General features: G+C 41.0%; 1 protein-coding gene across 1 annotated transcript in view; it reads right to left on the bottom strand.

The window, feature by feature from the left end:
• Positions 1-27,239, bottom strand: part of PTPN22 (protein tyrosine phosphatase non-receptor type 22) — a 51,457-nt gene that overhangs the window by 13,068 nt on the left and 11,150 nt on the right. The window contains exons 2-13 of the mRNA XM_089518566.1: positions 22,803-22,911; positions 21,070-21,146; positions 19,326-19,421; positions 18,247-18,285; positions 16,137-16,208; positions 15,974-16,036; positions 14,552-14,694; positions 10,932-10,998; positions 10,507-10,584; positions 9,756-9,848; positions 3,879-3,958; positions 2,210-2,925 (exon numbers count right to left, since the gene is read on the bottom strand). Coding sequence (XP_089374692.1) covers positions 2,210-2,925; positions 3,879-3,958; positions 9,756-9,848; positions 10,507-10,584; positions 10,932-10,998; positions 14,552-14,694; positions 15,974-16,036; positions 16,137-16,208; positions 18,247-18,285; positions 19,326-19,421; positions 21,070-21,146; positions 22,803-22,911 — 1,633 coding nt within the window. The remainder of the gene's footprint in view (positions 1-2,209; positions 2,926-3,878; positions 3,959-9,755; positions 9,849-10,506; positions 10,585-10,931; positions 10,999-14,551; positions 14,695-15,973; positions 16,037-16,136; positions 16,209-18,246; positions 18,286-19,325; positions 19,422-21,069; positions 21,147-22,802; positions 22,912-27,239) is intronic.

Here is a 27,239-nt window from a genome sequence, read left to right as displayed (position 1 = left end):
GTGGAAGTTGTAGTTCATACAGTAAATGTTCAAATTCTGACTGTGGAATATGATTATTTTTTTTAAAAAAAAAAAATTAAATACAAGGGTCTGCAGAATGTTCCTGCCTCCACTGATTGACTTTAGATACTTCCTTACATAGATGTTTATTCTGCAGCATCAGTTTTGTGGGTGTGAGAGGTATGGAAGATAGCCTGATCCTTACACTAGCTTATTCTGTTGACCTATCCAGCCTTATTTTGTCTGTTTTGATGAACAATAGCAATCCAAAATCTTACACAGATGTGTCTCTCAGCTCTCCTACTTGGAATCCTTTAAACTGAAAGTGTCGGGTCATACCTGCAAGTGTATAGGTATTGCAGGAGCAAAATGAGGGCATTGCCTTCCAATGAGATTTCTGCCCCCAAATTCAATTTTCCTTCAGTTCCCCAATTTTCTAGCATCGCAGAGAGTGAGACATTGAAAATAATTAATATATTGAACTCTACGATTTGCTGTGTTCTTCTTCCCTGGTAACTTTGGCTACTCCCTACCTTGGCTGCCTAACCTCCATTTCTAAATGTTCAACTTAAGCTACTGCAATGCTAGAAGTTTGGGGAGTGAAATAAATTTTAATTGTGGGGGCAAAATTCTTATTTGGGGAGGCAAACCCCACATTTTGCTTCCTCCCTATAGCCATCCCCAGCTGCACCTGGGGCCTTCTGCATCAAAAACATGTGCTCACCAACTCAACTACACCTGCTGCAGTCATACACCACTATCATCTCACTCATCTTTTATAAAAAAAAATAAATAATAAGGGGGTGATCAATATAAATAGCAAAATATTTCTCAATCAGTGGAAAACCTACATAGCCTTTCACTATATTCAGACCTGTAACTCTAATAAAGAAAAGTATTAAAAGATGTTGTGTTGGTATCGAATATCAATATGCAAAAGGATTTTGTAGCACCTTTGAGACTAACTGTGCAAAAGAAACTACAGTGTGCCTGCGTCATACACGGGCGCACTTTACAAGGCTTTCAGCATATGCTGAAAGCCACGCTGGGAGAAGGGGCGGTGCGTCCCATATGGAATAATAGGGCATGCACCTGTGGCGCGTGCGCACCACCACACTGCCACATGCACAAACCCCATTCATTTAAAGGGGGCTCTGGTATAGGCGGACTTCACCACGTAAAGAAAGGGTAGACTGTATAGCATAAGCTTGGTCTACTTCCACAGATATATGGCAAGGAAACTTATGTACAGCTAGCATTTTGTCACAGATTTTTGTTGCCCAAAATGTCAATGCAGGGAAAGGCAAGGAAATTCTCTCTCTCTCTCTCTCTCTCTCTATATATATATATATATATATATATATCCCCACATAAATCAGGAAGGCCAACTTTAGGGACAGAAAGCTCTGAGACCCACTGGAGACTACACAGACTTCCAAAAAATGTCAAGCAAACAACAATACTGAAAGTGGCTAAAAATCCACTTCTGAATTATTTTTTAAAAGTAGCACTTTAATATCAAACCATTCAGGGGGCAATCATATCAAAACATTCAGGAAAAGCAATTCACTCCATTTTGGCCAGAAAAATGAAATGTCTTTAGGGAGACAAGGCCTGCAAAAACCGGGGGGAGGGGGGGCAGGGCCACACATTGCTCATCCCTGACATAAATAATGAAACAGAAAAACTCATTGGCAATTCAAGATAACATATCGTATATGAAAAAGCTACTAGTTTTCCACTTAGATCTGTGTCACAGTTCTGTACCAGTTGTGCTTGTTATTTGATTTCTGCTGGTTAGCCAAGGCAATTGCGTAAGAGGATGGATTTTTTTTAAAGGACTCTGAATTCTTTATTCAACCTTCCCCAACCCAAGTTTCTTTAGATATTTTGAACTACAACTCTCACCAGCCTCCAGCAGCCATGGCCTATGGTGAGAGTTGTAGTCCAAAACATATGGATGAGACACCCAGATTGGAAAATGTGACCTTAAACAACATATACCGATATTCCTTTATGATATCATACAAACTACAGGTGAATTACAAAGGGAAAGATGGCTTTAAGCAACTGCATCAATCCCAGAACTTTCGTGTTGAAAGACATAGCTTTAAAACACCCTCTCTTTGAACATTTCCCCCCCAAAGTGGGACCAAATTTGCCCTAACAAGAAATATCAGTTAGTTATCCCACTCATTCATGACCTTACTCTGGCAGGTTGATTCCACTGTGTCCAAAAGTTGAGGATTCTGAGCCTGAGGAGTGGCAAGTTGAATATTCTGGCCCTGAGGCATGGACCATTGATGGCTTGGATTTGTGCCATCCAAGGACCGGTCTGCGAAGTCCACAGCATGGGAAACTGAGGAAACAATTTCAGATGGACCCACAGCAGAGTTGGGGAGTTCCGGAGAGCACGGCTCATCCGATGAGAGAGAGGAAAAGTAAGGATCTTCTGATGACCAGGTACAGGGCTGCTTGTGTAACTTCCTGAATATACAACGTTGGTCATTGCTAGACAGTTTATTTGAATGACTTGAGTCAAGGCCCAGGCAGGAATTGGGGCCCTTTCTTGTCAACATTTGGGATGTTTTTTGTGATGCTAGCTCAAAAGGGGTTGATTTTGTCCGTGTTAGAGAAACCTTTGTATCTAAGCTTGTGACAGTTTCGCCTCCAGGTTTCAAACGGAGAGGCATTTCTGTCCAAACAAGATTGTCAAAGTCCACACTGTGATGTTTAAGGAGTGGCTGTTTTGCTGACCAAGTGTTCCATTCTGCTGTTGTGTTTCTGCTTGGGCAAATGTTCAAAGCTCTCATAGAAAGTGCCTGTCTAATTGAACAAGAGTCATCTCTGGATCGGCCATGTTTATCTAAGCCCCACACATTGTGACCAGAACACTGAGGTTTCTCCTCTTCTCCTTGCACCGAACTGCAAGAAAGATAAAATGTTTTTCAGAGCTAAGCCTGTACAGAGGACCCCTTGCATGAATGTAAACCTCTACGACATTACATAATTGCCCAAATGAAGCCCACATAGTTCCCTCCCTCATACAGAAAACAGACCTCTAAAGGAGCCATACTTATTTCTGTATTAAGTTTTACCAAGCCTTCTTTTAAGGATTTTGGACCACAAATGTTTCCTTATTGTGTAAAACATTAAAAACCTACATTTATCTCCCTAATAATTCAAAGAAAAGGCTGCTTAAAGGAAGCTGATGGAAATGCTTCCCCATGGCATGTGACCAAGGCAATTCATGTTAGGCTCAATTGCTGAAGCTGGCATCACACAATAATTTTCAGAAGCTGCCCCCAGCATAGCTGCTTCTTTATCATTTGATAGATGCTATTAATATTCATAAAAGATGCATAAAATTATTGATTATTCTCTTGGATAACTTTCTGTACATACGAAAGCATATATTCCAGATTGCACAGAATTCTTGCCAGGCAAATTGAAAAGATGGACAGTTCCCAATGAGCACAGTTAGAGATGCAAATATGTTTGTTTTGGAGAAGGGCCATTGGCAGACATTATCCTTTATGCAGTTCCCTGCTAAGGAAAAGCTAGGTACAACTGGAGGGTCAAATGAAAAAAAAAAGACCAGAATAAATGGTTTTGCCTCTGTGTCTAAATTTGTTCTCACTACAACTAAGAAGAAACAATGGGTACAAACATATTAGCCAAAGTTTGATACTACTGCATCTTGTGCTCTCCTATGGAATGTTTCAACTTTCCCACCAAGATCAATGAGATTTTCAGTGCAATGAGAACTGTTCTTTGGAGTTCAACGAGACTTACTTCCAGCTCTTTACAAGATTGTAGTCATTCTAGAGTTAATTTTGCCTGGATTTGCTACGTTTAAGAATTATTCCTGTTCTTACCTGCTCAACTGTTTCAGGAAAGAAGTTTCCCCATGTGGAGTCTGGAGTTTTGTTGTTGTTGTTGTTTGATTAGTTTTAGTCTGCCAAAGATACAAAGGTATGGTTTTGTAGACCTAAGTGACTAGAACACTGGACTAAACCTGGTGGGTTGGAACTCTCACAACATAAATTAAGGAGGGTGCAACAGGAGTGTTATCACCAAACAGATGTCATGTTGGAAATTAAGAAGTGAGTCTCCAAGTCCATGTTTGGACTAAAGGTGGGTCCCATGGCTGAAAAGACTGAATCTGGAGCAGAAGTTCCAGATTTTATTAGGTCCCAAAATAATAGGATCACTGACAATCATGGTGGGGAAGGTAGCCTAAACATGAACTACAAGGCTGAATCTTGCATCGGTATCTAGAATGTATCAGAGGGTCACTGCAATGCTTAAGCATTTCTCAAGGCCGTCCCTGTTCTCTGAATCACGGATGAATATTTGCGCTGCTGTTACTGGCTATGTAAGGCTTCTTACTCATTTCCTGGACGACCCCGACAACTGGGGTGGTTGGTCTTCCAGAAAAAATGTTGACTCACATTTATTGCCTATAATGGATATGTGAAATGTCTCTCCCTTGTTGAGTAGCTTATTGCACATATATTTGTTTTCTGAGTGTAGTCAGGGCCAAAGCTGAGAAAGTTAGCTGCCACATGAAAGCTGCTTGAAATGTTTCCTTATGGTAGGCATGCTGTTAGGGCATAAGTGGGAATCATGCATCATTTTGGATGCTGTTGGCCTGCAACTTTCTGCATTCCTCACCATTGGCTATGCTCAGACTTGCAGTCTAGCAACTTCTGGAGATCTGCACGATTCCTATAGATGTGCTACGGAAATGGTTCCAAACCTTTGGTCCTCCAGATGTTTTGGACTGCAGCTCCCAGAACTCCTTGGCCAAGCCATCTGAGGCTTCTGAGAAATGTAGTTCAAACAGATTGGTACAGACACAACTGCTTAGTTTTCCTGGACACAGTGAAGGCAATATACATGGGATCACACAATTGCTATATACTGTATTCTTCCCTTCCCAGTTCAAATCAGTCCCTCTTTCCATTAAGACTGGATCTGAGATTAAAGAGTCCTTCAACACTATTTGGCATTCCCTCTCTTAAATGATGTCTCTCAGTTTACTTAACAATGGCAGCAAAAGTGCTCTAAGGCAGCTTGGAAATTCCTGCAGTGGCCCAGACATCAGACTTAATGTCATTCTGAGGAAACTAAAGAAAATAAAAATGGTGGCTTCCAAATCCAGTCACCTTGTGTGGAGCCTGGACCCACAAGTATAAGCAATGAGCTTGTATTGTATTGTATTTTTATCCTGGCTTTCTCCCAGATGAGACATGCAGTTGTCTTAGCTTGCGAAGTGCTAATGTCGGGTTTGTTCTTTATCCTAACTGTGGTTGAGATTAACTAGGTTCCCTCCTTAATCAGGATTATTTACTAACCTGGCTAGTCAATCACAGTAAATATCAGTGCTAAACCCACCCTTAACCACATTTAATGGAGGATTGTTTAAAAAAGATCTGTCTTGTTATGAATGTATAAAATTTTAAAGATATTGAGAGAAGCCAATTGGCATTCTGTTCTTGGCAACAAATGCTGACAGATGACTTCGAGATATATTATCCAGCAGCAAATACACACACATAGATATACAATGTACTTACAGATGGACAAACTGAAAAGGGAAGTTTTAGGAGATTATCGCATGGACAAATGACCCGATTGCTCCTTAATGGGATGCAGCCATGTTGCAGGATACAGGTGGGTATTATTGCTTGTAATTCGCCACCAATTCTGTCAGGCGATTGCATCCTGGCATGCATCCCGTGTCCCAGGTGTGCATCAGAGGCCTCTTTTCAAATATGGAAAGCTCCTGACTTTGAAAAGCAGCCTCTGAAGCGTGTTTATGATCCGGGATGCAATTGCCCAGCAGAATTTGTGGCCAATTACAAGCGATAATACGCACCTGCATCCTGCAACTGGACTGCATCTCCTTAGTATACTGAACACTAATTCAGTATCAGATATGAATGGTGCTACTGTGATGTGAACTGGTTAAATTCTATACAAAATCTTCATTTACAATACGATTATGCCTTCGTGCCCTGATGTTCTTGCCAGAACACTTGCCAAACTCCACCAGATGGCGACAATAGTAAACAATAATCTATATCTTTCTATATCAGCATCCTACAAGAATAGCACTGTCTGTAAAGAAACTAGTGGACTAGGAAATAAGAATGAAGTTTTAAGTACGGGCATATCTGTACAGACTCTTCAAGAAGATGTTCTGATGTTCACCAGACCCCACCAATTCTTTGGCCCCTGCCTACCACCCTTCAAACAGAGGAAGATCACAAGACCACACTTTTCTCCTTGTGGGATTGCTCCTCATATATTCTTCTTCCAGCAGTGGAAGCAGAAGCAGATGTGTAAGAAATGTCTATATAGGGGCACCCCAAACATCTCACAACATTTAGGGCTTTCATGTTATTGCTCAGTTGTACTAAACAGAAGCTAGGTTTGATTTGGCTATTGTACCTAAGTTTTATCCTCTAGTTCAATTTGTGATAAAACGTTTATACAAAGGCCCCCTTTAGCAGATCCTAAAAGCTGAAAGAATAAATAGCCAATATCTGCCAAACCACATCCTGACTGAAATGTGTGTAAATCTGGCTGCATTCTTCTGCTAGACCACAGTGCTGCGCACAGCATATGAGATAGCAAGTGTGCCCCTGTTTTGTTTACAACGCTAGAAGCCTCTGCAAGCAAAACAAACAAAAATAAGAGGGGGAGGTAGACTCCTGTTGATAAGAAGGATTAAGACTAAAATTAAAAATCAGAGTTTAACCTTTGTTCTCCTCTATCACTTAATTGCTGCATGTAAACTTATTAATGAACTATGCATACTAGGCATAGAAAAGGAAAATTTCTACAAAATGGTAGTCTCTTGCTGTCAGATTTTACAACTCCAGGATGTTTCACATCATGATAAATTAATTAATCCACAGGGACTTTTCTGAATCCTACACATTGCCCCTTCAGAGCTGGCATTTATAAGCTTTATGGATGTTTCCAAATATGAAGTTGCTACAAACACTGGTTGCACTGCATCACATCATTGGCAGATGGCTTCCATTTCAGTGGAGTGGTGAATCCATTCCAGGTTTCACTCTGAATTTTTAAAAAAGCTATTCAAACTGGTCAGCTTTAAGCCCAAAATAGGTTCAGCTCCTTTAATAGCTGAACCACAAGGACTTTAGACTAACATCTACAGTGGACCCATCATCTCACTGATGCAGAAGTAACCAACTGCCACTCCTACATCAGCCACATTCCCTATGTGAATTATATCCAAACCTGTGCTAATCTAATTTGGAGCAGCATACCCACACAGCATATCAGCACAGGGTGACCAAATTTCCTAACTGCAAAGGGGGATAAGGCACTGTAAAATGTAGGGTATTCAAGAAAAATATAGGGCTTTCAAGAAAAATGTAGGATATTACCAAATAAAAGCTAAAAACATTAATATATATAAATTAATTTCCTATGGTTTATTTACAGCATTATATATACTGTGTTTTATTAACTCAACTGTATTTTTCTTCTTAGCTTAATTAAAGTGCCTTGTATACACTTCTAGAACCAGGGACGTAGCCAGGATTTTAGGAAGGGTCCAGACTAAGTGCCACCATTATAATGGGGCTTGGCTGCGGCGGCGCAGCAGCACGCACCATTCATTTTTCTAATGGAAGGGGGGGTCCAGATCCCAAGACCCCCCCCCTTGGCTACGTCCCTGCTAGAAACATGAGCAAGACAAATGATTTAAATTATACTTTGTTAGCAACAAACCCTTGACTGAATCTGCATTTATCAGTAAATTATTTCTTTCATTTGTCCATTGTGCTGAAATTAGGGGAGGGGGGAACTTTCAACATTTATATTGTGTCCTCAGGCAGCTCATTGCCTAACAGCACATTTGCTGTCCTTTCCCCCTCTAAATGCACCCCAAGCTCTGTGGGGGCAAACCTTCTGCTGCTGCTTCTATGAAAAAAAGAACTTCAGAAGGATTGGTTCTCTCCCCATTTGCAACAAGGTCAGGCTGTCAAATAGATGAATTTCTCGAAAGGGAACAGCAAGTGCAGTGCTACTAGGTGAGGGCTTCTTTGTCATGCTCAAAATGTGGGACGTCTTTTAATTCTTCCTGAAAATAAGGTTGAAATGTAGGACATGTCCTTATAAATAAGATCTAAATCCAATGCAACACTGATCGTACTCATGAGAAGGACGTGCCACCGGCAAAATACATTCTGGGAAAATGCTTCCCCAATTGCAAGAATGAAATGCCATTGACTTTCGTACCTGCCCAGTCGCGCTTCATTTTTGCGATTGAGAACTAATTCACGGGACTTCCTCGAGAATGATTTGTTGCTGGAGCATTCCAGGGTCTTCACAGGAGAAGCCCTGGATAAGTGCGGCATCATGCAAAAAATTTTTCCACAATCATGCTATTATGCCTTGTGCATACCTTATCCTTGCCACTTTCCCCCTCATGTGATAATCTCCTGTGTTTCTCCACCCTTATAGGTATCAAGCCCAAAAAGGGCGGTCTACCACCACCTCCTTTTCCGCTGGCGGGAAACCACAGCGGATAAACCGCGCGGTTTCCCGCAGGCAGAAAAACAACCCGCAAAAAGCGCACTCGTGACGTCACAAGTGCGCCACGACATATGGATGCTAAGTGTCCGTTGCGTCAAAATGGCGGCACCCGTGTGTACAGGGTGCCACCATTTTGACGTTTGGAGTATGTACTAGGGTTAGGGAGCGTCTGAATGGTGCGCGCTCCCTAACTCTAGTACCGCCACCGCCATGCCACATTTTGCCCATCTGTAACGGGCCATACCTTCCAACTGTCTCGATTTGGCAGGGACAGCCCCAATTAATCCTTTTGTGTCTCACTTTTTCAATTGTTTTCAAAATGTCCCAGCTTCTTTCTCCTTCTCCCACTTTCCTCATTTGTCCTCATCTTACTTCAGCTGCTGCAAACTGAGTTCAAAGTGCAAAAGCAGGTTACATTTGATACACTCCAACAGTGGGGAGAGGAGAGGAGGGCTGGACTCTTGCCATTTCAGGTAGGCTCAGGAAAAAGCAAATTGTTGCAGCCTCTCTTAGTTTGTGTGTTCTTTCTCATTAGTCACTTTTGTTGTCTTCACCACACTCTGATGTTGCTTGGCCTCATGTGTCCCAGTTTTCATCTGTGAAATGTTAGAGGGACTGAGGTACATCTGGTGGGAACATGGGAGAGGGCCTTCTTGGGAGCTATTCCCAGGCTCTGGATTTCCTTTCACAGAGAGATTAGACTGCTATCCTTCTGTTGGCAGGTGAAGATCTTTTTATTTCAGCAGGACCTTGATGGCTGAATGCCCAAGAGGAAAATGACTTTTTAGAATGTTCTGAAATGTTTATTTGTTGTGTTGAATGTAATGGAAATTTTTTAAAACTTGTTTTAATTCTATTGTTTATTTAATTATATTGTTATTTTGTCTATGAAACACTTTTTACAGTTGTGTGAATTTTATCCTTTGCAAGTTTGCCTTGAGTTCCAGACTGGGAAAAAGGTGAGAAGTGATGATAATGAAGATAATGGTGCCATCCTTGACCACTGCCAATCTGAGATACACTCCTAAACATTCTTGGAGATCCTAATGCTTATCAAAACAGGCCTATGAATTTTAATTTTAACCTAGATTAGAAATGGTCACATATTAGACTACAAGCAAGCAGGGGAGTCGGGGAGAATTAGCATGCAAAAAACATCCAGCATTAACATTTACCTCCACAGCAACCACATCAGAATTATTGGGAAGTGTTTCAATGTGCCTTTTAAAAAGCTCAATCACAGCATCATAGACCAGCTTATATTGCTCCTGAAAAATAACATCAAAGAATCTCATGAAGATATGTCACTTTTGCTTATTATGTTTCTCAGTTATATAGGTCTGGGCTGTCTAGCATAATAAAAATCTGTGTTGACCATTTCTAGAATGTGAGCTAAGGGTCACTGCTTATACTTCCCAAAGCTGAAGTTGGAAATGCACATTTAATAAGCAGATGTGACTGCATTTGATGCTTGCTCTTGGCAAGCAGAAGTAGAAATGGAAGCTTCTGCACTACTCTACATGAACTTGCTTATGGGTTAAAGTTCACAAGACAAGACCTGATTCTATAATTATTAACTAAGTTTCAAGTAACACAGGACTGCTACTTTGCAAATGGATTATTGGTTAGTAAGATTTGACCAACCAGGTGTTTTGGGGTTTTGTTTTTTTGGCAACCATCTGGGCACAACATCCACAAAGCACTTGAGCACCTTGTTTATGTCTTTTCTTAGGACAACATCGCCACCTATTCCTTTTATATCTTCCAGAAAGTTTCCTGTTATAATAAATGGAACTTTCCCATCATTGCACCACTCAAGCATTTCCTTCATCAGAGCGCAGCAAGGACAGTACTGCACAAACAAGTTTCTCAGAATTTCAGTTATGCTCAGTATTAACTAAACAATCAAGAATCATTTCAACATACCTGAGTTTGCACTAATAAAGGCCGCTGAGTACGCATTTCCTGAATCATATTGAAAATGCTGAAATTTATTGGGAGAATCTTAGGTTTAAAACAAAACAAAAAACAAAACAAAGGAACTATTAGTGATGGAAAATGTCATGTCCAAATCATCCTGACATTGCACTGCATTTCATAAACAATTTAAACTGTAGGTAAATTGCCTTGATTGCCATTTTGGGGGCAAAGGCAAGTTATAAATGATAGTGACGATGATACTGACAAGAAAAATCATTAGTCATCCCCTTTACTTTTATTTGCCTGGTTTGTAAAATACTATTCTCCGCACCCCCACACACAACAATAGCATGCAAGGCAACAGATTTCTCGTAACATGGATGAAAAACTGTAAAATTCCTTGCAGTTTTATATAGAAATGAAACACTCACCCCATCTTTTACCAAGGTCCGTGTATAGTCAATGGCACAGATGACTCCAGTTCGTCCACAGCCCGCACTGAGGGAAATATGTGATAAATTGCTGAGAGGGGGGCATAAATAGTTCTTATTTCCATTAAGTATTTTATTCTCTTTTTCCTTCTCCAGTACATACAGAAAGTGCATTCAAGTGTAACAGGATTGCATTCGAAATTGCCTGTTCTCATTGCACTAGTCAACAGGGACAGGCAAATATACAGCCATTTCATTTTGGTTCCTAAATCAGCAGTGTCTGTCTAGCCATTGACTAGTATAGCTTTTAACTATAAATGAGTACTACAATGTGGAAGGGAAAGAAAGAGTACCAATGAAATATTAATTTATGTATTTTAAAAATGAAAACCACCTTGGGGTTGAAAAGGTAAAACAGGAATCAGTTAAACAAAAACAAATATTTTCCTAAATGGGTTAGGATCCATCCATTCTAAGGAGTTCCTTCCATCTGACCCTGCTTGCAACTTACATTCACAACTGAGGGCCTTGTTATATCTTCCATAACCCAGGGAGACTGTGTGGGTAGACACATGTTGCAGGGCCTTTTCCACAGCTGCACCCTCATTGTAGAACTCCCTTCCCAAACCAAATGAGATTGGCTCCTTCCTAGTTCTCTTTTAGAGAGTGAGCAAATCAGGCTTTGAATGTTTTAATGCTTGATGTTCTGCTGCTTTCTAACCATCATGCACTTGGATAAACCAATTGATATTGAGTGAGTTTGTGAAATATTTTTAACCTCAATGGGAATGCCATTGTCTGGAGTGTTAGTATGGTTGGGATATAATGTAAACTTCTTGTATTTCTCAGTGCCAGTGGGATTTCCAGTGTCTTCCTGAATGGGGCCAGTCTATGTCACTTCTGCTTTGCTGAATAGTAGTTTTTAATCCAAGTTAAAAAGAAAAAATGGCAAAGGATTTTTTTTGTCCCACAACATTATATTGGCTACTATAAAAAAATTCTAATGGCAAAAGGTGGGAAATAATTGGGACATTTTTTGAGTTCCATCTGTTTTGCTTTTTTGTTTGTTTCTAAAAAACATACAGTGCAATTGGTTGAAATGTGAGGAAACTGTTTATTCAAGTGACAATACTGCAGAATCTTTATTTCACATGTCTAGTTATTTATGGCTTCTACAGAAAATCTAACTCTAAGGGAGTCTAAGGAACTAAAACAGGACTCTAAGGGGCTCAACAGTTCATCCCTTTGGAGTGGTGTCCTGCCACTTCTTTCATTGCTAGATCAGGGCCACGGCAAATATATGCCGTGGCCTTGATCTGGTGCTTTGCCAGCGCTAGAAGGAATGGCAAAATGCCACTCTTTTTATCACTGACAAAAAGGCACCCTTGCTGTCGCCGCCATGGCCTTTCAGCACTCCTTTGGCGCAGCATATTTAAACACTGCGCCAATGGAGTACCATGATGCCCCCCACCATACGGTTGGATGCACAGTGTGACGCTGGCATGAGAGCAGTGTGGGGGCAGCCAGCATGCATACACCCCCATGCCACACCCCCACCCACATATAATGCCGGACTGTTTAGTTCCTAAGAGACTAAAGTATTCTTGAGGATTACTTTTAATGCTGCTTATAAATGAATAAGCCATTATGACTTTAGGAAGCCATTGAAGGAAGACAGTACATTTTCATTCATCAAATCAAGTGAAGTTTTCCTCTCATAGAAAGGAGTACCTTAGACATGTGGCTTGTCCCATGGCTTTTAAGATTCTCCCACTGATTTGCACTGACAGATACATAATTCTGTTAGGTGTCACAGAAATCTGCCAATATAACTATATTATATTGAGGCAAATGAGGACGCTATTTTGCCTTTGGATTTGTTATTTGTGTTTAATCATTGGCTTATTAGATTCTCATGACAAGTTTTCAATAGCAACACTGCTTGATGCTTTGGAGGAAAACAAACATCCCAATTACACTCCAGACCTTGCAATTGCACATAATAAACGCCTGTTGAGCTTGAATTGGTACAGAATGTACAGTCTGCCTCCTGGAGATAGCATGCCCTTGACTGAACACTTGCATTAAATTCCTATGGTCTTCTGGGTACAATTTAAAACATTTATTTCCACCCATAAAGCTCTAAATGGCCCAAATAGCTAAAACACTGTGTTTTCTCTTCAGTATAATACTAAAAGGCCAATTTGCACATCATGGAGCAGAATTTTTTAAAATACTGTTTTACCATGGGCAAGCAAGTGTGTCTGTCACACTTCCCAGAGGAGCCCCTGTGGCGCAGTGGTTTAATGCCTGTACTGCAGCCACTCACTCACAAACCATAAGGTTGCGAGTTCGATACCAGCAAAAGGGCTCAAGCTCAATTCAGGCTTGCATCCTTCTGAGGTCACTAAAATGAGTACCCAGATTGTTGGAGGCAATTTGCTTACACTTTGTAAACAGCTTAGGGAGCGCTTAAGTACACTGATAAACGGTACTTGCTATTACTATTGCTATTCTCAGTCCCATCTACTTGGCTGCTTCTGCCAGCAGAAGCAGGTATAGAAACCTGGTGCTTTCCATCCATAGCTTGCCATTCAGACCAGGATCTGTGGCTTGTTCCTGTCTTCTGACAAACCATAATCATAAACCAGGGTTTTTCTCTTAGTTTAGGTCTCTGATTTGTTCTATGCCACACTGCAAAACCACCACAAGTCCTTTATCTTTATAATCTCCCCCCTTTTACCTTCTTCATGATAGTGTAATCCTTCCTCCAAAAATGTTACACTGAATAATCAAACTTCTAGTTTGTAACTGTTTGATTACAGTGGTACCTCGGGATACGAAATACCCAGGTTACGAAATTTTCAGGATACGAAAAAAAATAATTTAAAAAAATTTTTCCGGGTTAAGAAAGTTTTTTCGGGTTACGAAAAAACATTTGGTGCTTTTCTGCGCGATTTCACACCAAATCGCGGCTTTTCCCCATTAGCGCCTATGGGGATTCGGCTTGCGAAAGCCTTTCGGGTTACGAAATTGACAGCGGAACGAATTAATTTCGTAACCCGAGGCACCACTGTATATGCAAGGAACACCTTTTTAACAAGCAATCTCACTTTGTTTTAACTATCAGTGGTATGTAATCTGAGTGTGCCTCAGTTAACAAAGCCTCTGACAAAGGGTTCCTTTTAACAATTTTTTTACACATCTACTTCCAACCACAGGGATACTTCTACTTTGTAAACAGAACTATACAAGAGAGCATTCTGATATCTTTCATTCTTAGAGGTTTCTGAACTTATAGGGTACAGAATTAAGCCAATATAAGTGTCTCACGGCACTGCTAGGCATAGCTAGCATTCTCTACTGTGTCAATGCTGGAGCAAATGCACAACAGAAGTCTGACAACAGAATGCAACCAAGAGGCATGGAAGAGAATCAAGACATGGGATCAGTACAGAGTGAACATTTTTAAAAATGCAAAGATAAAGGTCTGGGTGAACACAGTGAACTAAAGGATCACTTTAGGCCTGTGTATTTTCTGTGAGCTATAAAAGCATAGCAGGGTATATCTGTACTGTTGGAATTCAAGAAAGATGGTAAACATTGCTAAACAGCCTCACCTGCAGTGCACACAGATAGGTGCATCACTCTGTACTTGGTAGCAATGCATCTCCTCTATAAGCTGAAGAATTGGATCAATTGAGGAGGGCACATCATGATCTGGCCAATGTTTATAATGGAAATGATAGACAGTCCTGGTTTCCTACAAAAGGCAAAAAGAAAGAGGCATTAACAATTATTCTCAGCGGTGCAGTAGTAAATTTTAAAGCACATGTGTTCATTACATCAGCCATGCTCTTAAGGAGAATCCCAAAACACTGGCACATGTGTTGATCCATGTGATCAAAACAATTCTAGCAGTTTTTCCCATTAGGAGCAAGTCATCATCATGCTTTGCTTTCAAGAGCTCTGGCTCCACTGCAAAACTAATTGCATTAATAAATGTGGTCCTGAATTATTTGAGAATGAGGAAGATAGTGGGTGTTTAACTAATTATAGTAAGTATATATACAGAATGTATGTACATGTTCAGAATATGGCAATGGCAAACTCCCTCTGAAGAAACATGCCAAAAACATCTTATGATAGGTTCACCTTAGGTTCGTCATAAGTCAAAAATGACTTAGAGGTACACAACAATATAAACATGCAGCCAGTTGTGTGTAGAATGTTAAGATTTGTCAAACTTTCTGCACATCTATAAAGACTCATCCTCTACCTAGAGCTTATGATTCAGCACAGATGTTTACATCATGGTAGTCTCTGCTTTCTAAACCAGCATCTTCATTCACCTTTATACTGATTAAGAGTATATTTATGCACCAGATGCACCCCTTTGCATTCAGACAGGCTCAGGCATGGAATTCTGCCTTCAATTACACCTTGGACAGAAAAAAATGTTATATAAATTAATAAAATAAATAAAATTTCTGGTCAATACCAGCTGTTCACTTGGACTAGATGCTGCTCGTTTCAATGCCATTTGTTCCAGTGGAATCACACTAGACTTTAGTCCAAATTTTAAAAGCGCTATCTAGGGTGCTGAATCTGTTTGGGCAATAGTGTTCAGTAGCTTGTATAACTCTTTTAATACTCAGTCTACAACTCAATAGGAATTCACCATCTCACAGAGATTGGAGCCACCAGCTAACACTGTATCTGGTAAAGCAGTGGAGGATTGTAGCCTGAGGTCTTCGAAGCAAAGATTCTGCTGGTATAAATGAAATTGTTATAGCTCCTGCTAGCGTATAAGATCTTAGAATTATAATGTATTCTCCTCTATTCTACCCAAGCTCCAAACAATCCTACATACTATTTTAAGAAAATGCTGGACTGAAACCACAAAATAATTCATAGAAATGTGTTTGTCAATGACAGCAACAAAATTTACTCTCATTGTGTTTGTGATTCACATTTTTTGCATGGACTGCCCCTAGCAAACTCACTGTATGTTCCCATTTGCTGGGCTGTCCTGCACTTACACTGTCATTCAGTTTGGCTTTCAGAATACGAATCACATAGTCACTTCTTTTTTCTTCAGCCTCCTATAGAAAAAAAAACCTGGTATGACATTTGGACAGCAATTATTTCCATCAAGCAGAACACAGACAATGAATTAAATGGGAGCGAGGAAAATATACTTACACAAAAAAGAGTAAAGGGACCTAACTGGAGAGGGGACTCATCTGCATCCACCCAGTATCGCTCACATTTTTTCTGTTGGAAAAATGTAGACAGAGGCTGTGGTTATCTGTCTTCCTGTCCTGTCAAACTTTCATATCTTCCCCCAGCACAACAACTAATTTCCACTCACAGGGAGCCTCACACACACAATTGAGACTCAAAAGAAGAATGGCTGCTCTCAGAGACAAACAGTTAAAATATATAACAGTCATTATAGCCAACCCCGTTACTTATTTACTTGCAAACCCTAGGGATAGCCAGTGGTTAACAATGGCTGCAATACTCAGATTTAAGTCAACGTCATACTTGTTTATGGTTTTTGTTTTTTTTTTCCATTGCCAAAGTTGCTATTTCCTTCCTCCACACAGATCAAAGTTCACACCCTGGACTTACCATAGAGTTGCTGCAGCTCCTCCCAGCCATTCAATGCCTGGAGGAGCTTGGAGAGGTTATGGCTATGTTCCTGTAGGCAAGTGGTCCTCACACTTTTTCAGGCTACTACCCTCTTTCTTTTAGGGTGACAGCTCTAGTGCCCCCAACTCCTATTTTTTGATATTAGGTCTACCGTTTGTGCAGCCGGCAGCCAGTGGCATGTACCTCAACTGTGCCCAGCTGCCACTATCTCCTCCTCTACCTCAGTTTCTCACCTACGAATACATTGGTGGCAGCAGCCAGCGGCATCCAACACCAGGGTGTGTGGGGAGGGCCTTTGGGTGCAGCTTTAGGGGTGCAGCCAAAAGAAGCCCCTCCCTCCCTGACCCACACATCTTTACTTTGGAGTAAAGCTGCACATGGCAGAGAGGGAAGGGGGCCTGGGGTTCCCACCCCTGCTCCACACAGCTTGAACGTCAATCCTTGCAGGGCAGGGACAGAGGGCGCCGGGCCTTTCCCCTGCCTGCTGCGCACCATGGTGTGTGGTAGGGAGGTGGGGGAACTCACCAGGTGTCACCCCCCTTCGGTGGTGCCACCCAAGGCAGCCCATGCCCACTTACTAACGCTACTGGCAGCAGCCCAGGGCTGCTCCTCCCTGTCACCTGCACTGAGCAAAAGAAAGTCTAGTTGCTGCTGTCAGAGTGACCAGGTGCAAAGGGAGCAGCAACTGAGCTGCCGGTAAAGCAGTGACTGTGAAGCCTCTCAACTGTACCAGCCTTGCTGCAAAGGCTGGAGTGAATGAGAGGCTTCTTGGTTGCTCCTCCTAAGGTGAACAGGTGCAAAGGATTCTCCTTGGTGAGGAAGGACTCTCAATCCTTCTCTGCCAAGGTTCAGAGGGGCACAGCTGGCATCCCTGTTTTCTCCCCAACAAAAAAGGACTCCCCTCAATCTGAGAGAGGCAAAAGACTTTCAAAAGAATCGACCCTGGCTACCTGTTTCCCTGAGACATGTCTTTCCCACATAGCTTCAAGTAATCCTCCCTTCACCAACATTGTTTCTTCTGCTACCTCTTCTCTCAATCTGTATGCCAAAAGAAAGCAGGAGCATCAATGCAGCTCCAATCTGCCAGAAATGTCCTTGCAAAGCTCACAAAGCTTAAGTAGGATCCCAAATGTGAAAGATCATTTTTGCTGCTGCTTTCCTCTGCTCCCCCCCCCCCCACTGCCATGTGCTCTAATTCTTCATCCCCAAAATAGTGCTAAAGGCTCCCTTTGTCTTTCTTGCATCCCAATATTTAACTCTTTTTCCTCACTATCCCCCTGCTGTCCCCTTTTTCCTCACTGCCCTCCTGAATCTTTCCATTGCCCCCAGTACTGTCCACTTTGGAAATCATTGCAAGACACAACATGATTACATCATTCTGTAAGACCCCCAGAGGATGCTAAAGGACCTCAATGGATGATATAGTCACTTCACATCTGGCTACTCTCCACCAGGTAGGGAATGGATGTGGCGGGGGGGGGGGCGCTTTACAACAGCTCTACATTAAGTCCTGGGGCAGTTAATGACCAGCTGTGGCCTAGTTCTGTGTGTGAAACTAGTGTGCTATGCTGAATCATACAGACTTTTGGCCAATGCCTGAGAAGAACCAGATTTTTCCATGATGCAGATGCTATACCATCTTGGGTATAATACTTACTTTCCCCATTTCAAATTCCATGCAGGCCATTACTACAATCTGGAGAGATAGAAAAGAGCATTTTGAGTACAAGGAAAAACATCAGATTTCTGATCAGGTCAATAGTTTAAAAGGCCATTGGCCAGAACTGTCATATGGAGAAAAGTTTTGTGGGGTAGGAGGATTTAGATTTCTGGATAAACATCTTCTCTATATAGCTGGATATCTCAGATCCTGAGAACAAAACAATAACCAGGAAACATTTGCTTAATTTTCCTTTTTGAGTTGTAACATTTAGTTGAATGTAGATTTGACTTCCCTTGACTCAGGCTGAGTGAATAAACTGGTATAGTTCTGGCATTATGTAGCTAGGTTCTTATTTACCAGTGAAGGCAAAAGACTCAGGTTCACTGGGTCGGCTCCCTTGGCCTCCTGTCTGTTACAGGGAAGTCTCCCTACTTTCCATTTAAAAAGGCAGGGTACCATACATGTTGTGTTTGTGAGATCAGCTCTGACAGTCTGAAGCACCTGTTCTCAACTCTTGATCTTCTAGTTCCTTTAGTCTTCAGGTCCCAGAAGCCACCAATGGTCAAGGTCTCTGGAACTGAAATTCTCAGTGTCTGGGTGGCTAGAGATTAAGAAGCAGTGGTCTAAAGTTCTTGCACTTTCTCTCATTCTCTTTTGCACACTGAGGCCTGTTACAGACTGCCAAAATAAAGCTGCTTTGGGTCTCTTTGGAGGTATGCTATTTAAATGATGCATGCACCCTAAGAATCCGGAAGCTGCACCAAAGCTGCACTCCAGTGCTTAGGAATGGAGTGTGGCTTTGGCGCGACCTCCAGACTCTTAGGACCCATGCATCATTTAAATAGCATGCCTCCAAAGAGACCCGAAGCAGCTTTATTTTGGCAGTCTGTAACAGGCCATAGCTACACTCGTATAATAAACTTGCTGAAAAGCCACAAAAAAGCCTGTAGCTGATAGAAAGAGCCTGCTACCATGAGGAGCTGACTGGATAAATATAGATGTTATTCAGCAAGTGGCAATTGTTTTAATGTAAAAATGGAAAGAATAAACATTAGTAATCATTTGCACCTTACCAAGACTTTATACTCCCAGATCATCCTCCAGAAGTCCACAACAGTTGTGGAAAGAGGACCTTGGGTAGCTATGTAGGTCTTTGGCTCGTACACACCCTAAAAAAGAGAAAGGGGAGAAAGTTAAGCTTCCACCACTCCTTAAAAAGCATCCAGGTCCAGTCCACTCTGTGGTATTTTGCTTGATGTCATATTTGTTCAGTTCAGAAGATTATTGGAGGAGGAGGTTGTCTGACCTCATGGTGCTGTTAAATGAGGAGAACTGAAAGAAGAGAACACTTGCCTAGAGTAGTTCTACCATGAGAAGAGAGGGGGAAAATAAGACGTACAGGACAATCATCAATGGGGTGAAGGAGCAGAATGGCAAAGTGCCCACTACTTCCAAAGCCAGCTGACCAAGGTTAAAGGTGGGGACAGTAGTTTTGCCCATTCTTTCACCCCTCAACTCCTAGGAATGTTTTAAAATTTTCTTCCTCTCCACTTGTAGAGGTGCACCATTGGGACCATTCTAATCTTTGCCAGTCAACAGATCCTAGCCTAATATATTCCCCAAAATAACTTTTTAAAGAGGAAGGTGATGGGCTCCTCCTTTGCTGGAGGTTTTCAACAGAGATTGAGTGATCATCTATGAGGGTGGGTTTCCTACACCTTCAAAGGTTAGTGTCAGAATCTGACATATTCTGACATAAAATGGTATTACAACAATAACCATTTTATGTCAGAATATGTCAGATTCTGACACTAACCTTTGAAGGTGTAGGAAACCCACCTTCATAGATGATCACCCAATCTCTGTTGAAAACCTCCAGCAAAGGAGGAGCCCTTCACCTTCCTCTTTAAAAAGTTATTATCTAGTGTTCTAGATATGTAGAAGAATTATATCAATGTTAGAGTACAGTCCGCCTGTGCCATACGTGGGCTTGCCATACCTGGACTTGAGCTCACATGGACGGCAAGTCCAAGGGGATAAAATGGCGCACGTGCAGTGGCGCACAGAGGAGTGCACTGCCATTGAAATCAATGGGACATGAGGTCCCATGGTTTTTTCCCATATGCAGGGGGAGGGTAGAACGGATCCCCCACATATACAAAGGGCCCACTGTATATTGGGATATGATAAGAATGAACAGAAGCATAGTACTAGTGGAAATAATTGGTGGTGGTTCAAAGGGATGTTTGTTGCCTGGTGCAGGAATGAGTGGATGTGTGTGGGAGGAATTTTCTTAGAGTCTGCTGGTGGGAAATAGAAAGTAGAGATGAGACCAGAACAATATAGGGGGCTGGGTAAATGAGGTTGATATGAAAGAGGGGACTGGTATGTTTAATTAGTAAACAAATTAAGCTGAAGCCCATGAAGTTTTGGGGCAGGACACTGTTAATGTTATGCCAATGTTTGTGGATGATGGCATTTATCTGCACATATCTTTCTGCTAATACCTATGGTTTTTCTGTAATATTTTACTGTTTGCAATACAGAAGACTTTTTACTATATGACCTTATAGTCCATTCCAACTCTATGATTCTTTGATTTTATGATCTGTTTATTAACCCATCACACCATGGAGTTCTTTGTTCAGAGAAATACTTTTCCCATTATACCCTTTAGGTCCTGGCACAGACGGGGCTATGGTCACACTATAGCCTAGAAGATTCATAGCTTGCGCTTCTATTTTCCACAAGCAAAAATTGAAGTTGATGGGAACTATGTGCTACAGCCAAGAGAACATTATATCCATGATGCCTTACCTTGATGAAACTGGCATTGATATAATGAGAATCTTTATCTGATGTGATAAGGGAGAGCTTCACTCTGCTGTGATCATCTGAAAGATGCAATAGAGAAAAAGTAAAGACTATCAACTGATAAAGTATCCTAGAACAGCCAATTCAAATTAAGATTCATTGTGAGAGATGTTGTCTGAGGTTAACCTTCAGTGTTATTGCCCAAGACAAGCCCAACATAATAGGCATTCCAAACACTTGTATGGAAATATACGTTTTAGTACTGCCATTAAGAAAAAGGTAACTTTTTAAAGGGCTGGCATCCCCTTCAGTTTCTGTATAAGCATTAATATGCACAGACTCCTTCCATCATTAACACACACACATAGTACGTTCACTCATCCATTCAGGCCTTGCTTCCTGTATCAAAATAAAGACAGGATATACATTAAATTGTTGTAGTTGTACGCTTTCAAATAATTTCTGACTTATGGTGACCCGAAGGTGAACCTATCACAGGATTTTCTGGGCAAGAAGGGATTTGCCATTGCCATCCTCTGAGGCTGAGCCCAATGAGTTTTCATGGCTGGGACAGGATTTGAACATTTGTCTCCAGAATCTTAGTCCAGTGCTCTAACCACTACACCATGCTAGCTCTCATACATTAAATACATAAATAAATAAATGAAACTAACTAGTCTGCTAGCAACATAGAGGTAGCCCTCCCCTTCTAATGTACCATCATCCACATAAATATTATTGAAAAAGAGAATGCACAAGGATGGCTCTTTTCAAATGTACTGTCCTTCACATCACAATTGTGCATCCACCTATCAAGTAGGTGTATAATGAGCTACACTGGATGACCTTGGGTGTCTTACTTCTCTACCCAGCAAAGTTTACCTCAGTGGGGTAGAGCAGATCCATTTATGCTGTTTTATGCTCACAGCAGCAATGGTGGGATATAATGTAATCAATACATACAAAAAATAGAGAGCCAGTGTGGTGTAGGACTAGGACTCTGGGAGAACAGGGTTCAAATCCCCACTTGACCATGGAAACTCACTGGATGCCTTTGGGCAAGCCACACTTTGTCAGCCTAAGAGGAAGGCAAAGGCAAACCTCCCCTGAATAAATCTTGTCAACAACCTATGAAAGCTATATCATAAAGCATGCATCAAATTTGTGTGAGCAGGCAGATGCCAGTTGAAGAAGGCTCATAGATTTGCTTATTTGTCCACCTACTGTGTGTGTTTGTGTGTATGTGCATGTAGCTCATGCACGTGTCTTGAATTCTTTAATAAACTTAAGAAAGTTCACCAGAGGAGCATTCCTTACCCTTTCTTCCTCCCTGTGCAGCCTACAAAACCTTTCTGGAAGTTCAGGTGGCCAACTTGAATGAAGCATGGAATCAGCTGGGAGATAGTAATATCACTCACTCACTCACTCACTCTTACTTACACACACACACACACACACACACACACACCTCTGTCCTGTCCTCACACACACAGTCTCCTACATCATATGTCACATTGGCCAAGGTGATCTTGGGACATGATTGTCCCCAAGAGGATCTATGTAAGAGGAAGTTAGGAAAGTGTCCTTTAATGAATTGCCTTAAGTTATCTTAGAATCCAAGTTTCTTATATTATATGAAACAAGCATAGGGCCGATATTCCCAGTGCACATCATCATGTTGATACATTGTATGGAATGGCATAACATTGTGATAAATTTTTTAATTCTTGGCTTACATGGCAAGATGTCCTTATATCGATTCTTGCTGACATTTTCTGGGCTCTCAGATGTAGCTGTCGGGTAGATTTTGTCTGCTCTGTAGGTTGCCGATTGCCTTTTCAGTTTCTGTGGTTGAATCATAAAGAAAGATTACAGAGAACATGTCAATAGTATACCACAGGACTGCATCACTCATTATTTCCTGACCAGCCTTGCTTTAGACAACAACAGCAAGAACGAAAGAGTTGTCATTACTTTGCTGTGGGAGGATTTGGAGGAGTGGAAATTTTGTGTGCTGAGTAGGAACCATGTATAGCTTGATTTTGCTCTTCTGATGTGGCTTCAGAGAAAATTACCCATTCACACAGAATTTCTGCAGCCCTTGAATAGATGTAGTGGAATCACTCAAAGGTGTCTGGAAAATATGAAAATCCCTAATCTACTGACCAAAAAGAAAGAAAGAAAGAAAGAAAGAAAGAAAGAAAGAAAGAAAAAGAGGCAGTTCAAGAGTAATTAAGTGTTAACAATATTTTTGCCAAATGCCTTTCTTCCAGATCAATACCCATGTTTCTGAATTAACTCCAGTCACAGTGCACATAACCAGAACCCTGCTGTGCATTAACAAGAGAATTAGTACAAACATTCAGAGAATTCACCCAGATTTTTTAGAATGTTGAAGTTATCACATTTGCTATATATAAAATGTGTGTGTGTGCGCGTGTGTGTGTATAATAACAATTTCCTCCTTAATGCTTCAGTGAACCCTGGTATGAGGTAAGGTAAAGTAATATATGTTTAGTTCTCCCCACCATGCCCCAACACTAGCCTCAAGGATGCTTATTTATATTAGGGAAAATGGTGTCATTCATTCATATTTCACCTTTTCTCAGATATTGGGACTCAAGGCAGAGAGCCAGTATAGTGTAGTCATTTGAGCACTGGACTATGACGGTTTGAATCCCAGCTTGGCTATGAAACCCATTGGGTGACCCTGAGCAAGTCACAGTCTCTCAGCGTCAGAGGATGGCAAAGGCAAACCTCCTCTGAAGAAATTCGCCAGGAAAACCCCATGTTCACCTTAGCGTTACCATTAGTCGGAAACAACTTGAAAGCACACAACAACAATAAAGGACTTAAGGCAACTTAAAACAAATATAAATTGATTAAGTAATTAATGTTATTAATCAATGTTATGGGGAAGTGTTTTCATCATCCCTTCCTCCTGTAGCTTCAGTCAAAGGTACAGGTATTTATTGGAACAATCTATTTATTCGTACATTTGTACCCCCACCTTTCTGTTGTCACTCCAGACAGAGGATAAAATTGTACATTTCCCACGTTATGTAAAAATTGTTTGGCCTCCAGAATCTGCTGAATAAGAAGTACTGGCATAAGATTACTACTTCATCTGATGAATTAGAATCCATTATCTTCTATTTTCTGGAAACTGGGAAAATGTTGTGCTTTAATATATTTTGTTAACTGTCCCAGTTGGCAATGCTGTGGAATCCTGGGAATTGTAGTATATTGCAGCACCAGAGCTCTCTGGTAGAAAAGGCTACATTTCCCAGAATTCCATAGCACTGAGCCAGGGCATTTAAAGTGGTGTCAAACTGGATTATTTCTGGAGTGCAGATGCAGCTTAAGTACCATGAGCCTCATTCTCCCAAAGAATTCTGGAATTCACTTTGCTCCATAAATTCCTGAAAGCAGCTTCAGCTTTCTAATGAGAAACCATAATTTAGAGACAGTTTTGCATCTTTAATCAAAAGTGAGGCCAAAAGAAGTGCAATTCAGTTCACTTCCTGTTGCTCCACTTCCTGCAAAAAAAACAAAACAAAAAAAACCTTGCAGAAGGTAAATTCCAGATTCAAAACAAAACAGCTTGCGAGAGTCTTGCCCGCACAAGTTCCTTTCTGTGTATTCACAGCAGATTCAGAAGCACAGTAATTCACTTGTGCTTGCTTGTTTCCTCCCACTTTGTTGTCATGCATGAAGAACACAATTGATTCTTACCCACTGATTCCTGACATTTATAATCTGAAATATTCTTTTATTTTATTTTTAAAAAGGATTGGGACACATTATAATGATATAATCCCAACCCTAAACAGATTTTTGATGTGTTCTTTTAATCCCAATTTCTCTTTACAATGCTGTCAATATGGTTTCCATGTATTTTCTCTAGGTTTATTTCTCTTCTAAAACCATGCACATTCGCCCAATTGTTAACTAAATCAATCATAGATCCATCACTGCCCAACCATATCCTAGTAATATCTGTTCTTACTCATTTCTATTCAATTTTTCAAGAGAATGCTATCATGTTGGGCTGGGGATGTTTAGCCTGGAGAAAAGAAGGTTAAGAGGTGATATGATAGCCCTGTTTAAATATTTGAAAGGATGTCATATTGAAGAAGGAGCAAGCTTGTTTTCTGCTGCTCCAGAGAACAGGACCTGGAACAATGGATGCAAGCTACAGGAAAAGAGATTCCACCTGAACATTAGGAGGAACTTCCTGACAGTAAGGGCTGTTCGACAGTGGAATGCACTTCCTCGGAAGGTGATAGAGTCTCCTTCCTTGGAGGTCTTTAAACAGAGGCTGGATGGCCATCTGTCAGGGATGCTTTGATTTGGATTTCCTGCATGGCAGCGGGTTGGACTGGATGGCCCTAGTGGTCTCTTCCAACTCTACGATTCTATGATTCTATGATTCTATGTTTCCACCTTTTGCAATAAGCATTCTACAACATGCTTTAAGCTTGGCAACCAATTGTGTGTTTTTTTCTTTTCTAAAGCACAGTTTCACAAATCATTTAATGGCACTACCCATGCTGCACATATTAGCACCTCTTCACTTATCTTTCTAATGACTTCCCAGAAATCTTGTATCATTTTGAAATGATACTAAATCTAGCATCCATAGCATTACATCACTGCCGTATAACTAAGCTAGCAATGTGTATCTTCTTAATTACTGCAGTGGCAAGAAATCTTCCACTAGAAGATTACAGAGTTTTTGTTAATTGGCACACTTTGTCAGGGCTTGCTAATCAAATATATTAATAGTGGGACCTGTTAATGAATATATCTACACTGTGCCAAAGGCAGTGCTCAAAATAGAGTGTAATACACTCCCGTATCTTTTGGACTTAAAATTGCCCCACTTAACCTAGGACTTTATCAACCAGCCTTCTGTGTTTCTGCAATTGTGTTAGTGTAATGAAAACCTTTGGGTGACCTTGTGCTAGTTACATGCTCTTAGCCTCTGGGGAAGGCAATGGCAAGCCTCTTCTGAACAAAACCTGCCAAGAAAACTCCATGATAGGTTCACTTTAGGGTCGCCATACATCGGAAATAACTTGAAGGCACACAACAACAAACAAACAACAAGGAAGCAGAAACATACCAGTTTGGAAACATTAAATATCACATTTCTCTGTAATAGCACAAAGATGCTGCTTTGGTGATGTATGGTTCTGCATACTCTTTTCCACGCAGCCTCCTTAAAACTGCTTCCCTGCCCTATGCCCTACCCAATACAGCTTTTTGTTTTTTGTTTTTATGTTTAATTCAAATGAATAGTTATGACAATGTGCTATAATAATAAGAAAAGAAAAGAAAGACTGCTTAGGAATAGCAAAGGAAAGAGGGGGAGAGGAGGAGAATCATGGCCACTGATCCGATGTGACTGCTGGCATATTTGAACTGCAGCAGAAGGGACCAATTGCACCTGAAGCCATAATCATCATCATCTATGCTACATTCTTTATGTATACTTAGCTAAGAGATGCTAAGAAACCCTGTTAATGAATTGTGAAGATGTGTAAGAGGACACCAGCAAAAATGTCTAATGTGCACTGGTGTCTGATGAACATCGGGACCTATGCAATGTGCATTGGGACCAGAGTACATCAATCCTGTTGTACATCAGTCCTATTGTGTATTGGTTCTATTGTGCAATGGTTACTTTGTCAGCTAGTAATGTAAAACAACAGCCCATTACTGGATGTGGATATTACAAAACTGCCCAGTACTAATTCCTGTGTACATGTCCACATATGAAGATGCTAGTCCTCAACAGGATTCCAGTCAATATCTGTGACAGGAGCCGCTGAATTGAAATTAGGAACCCATGGCTCAGTCCCTAGCCTCCATGCCATAAATCAACAGGACTACAGGTCTGGGCAGTCAAAGCTCCTGGATTATTTTGCCATTTTGTGCTGGCCATCAATTCTGCTCAACAGGAAGGAGCTGTAAAGACTTGTCATGTTCAAATGGTGACTTGGACTAGGCACTTTGGTGTTTTGTTTTCTGGTTCTGGCTCCAGGTTAATATTTTCAACCTTAAGTACTGATTATCAAACAAAAGCAATGAGCAACTGAAATGATGTAAAGCCTTTTGTTAAAGGTATGTATCCCAGATCTTCTGTAGTGGCACATGTCTAAACAGAC

The sequence above is a fragment of the Sceloporus occidentalis genome, unplaced genomic scaffold (genome assembly GCF_023333645.1).
Source record: "Sceloporus occidentalis isolate IW3139 unplaced genomic scaffold, rSceOcc1.0.p SCAF_3, whole genome shotgun sequence".
Classification (NCBI taxonomy): domain Eukaryota; kingdom Metazoa; phylum Chordata; class Lepidosauria; order Squamata; family Phrynosomatidae; genus Sceloporus; species Sceloporus occidentalis.
The sequence above is the reverse complement of the archived record's forward strand: the minus strand, read 5'-3'. Positions and strand labels throughout refer to the sequence as shown.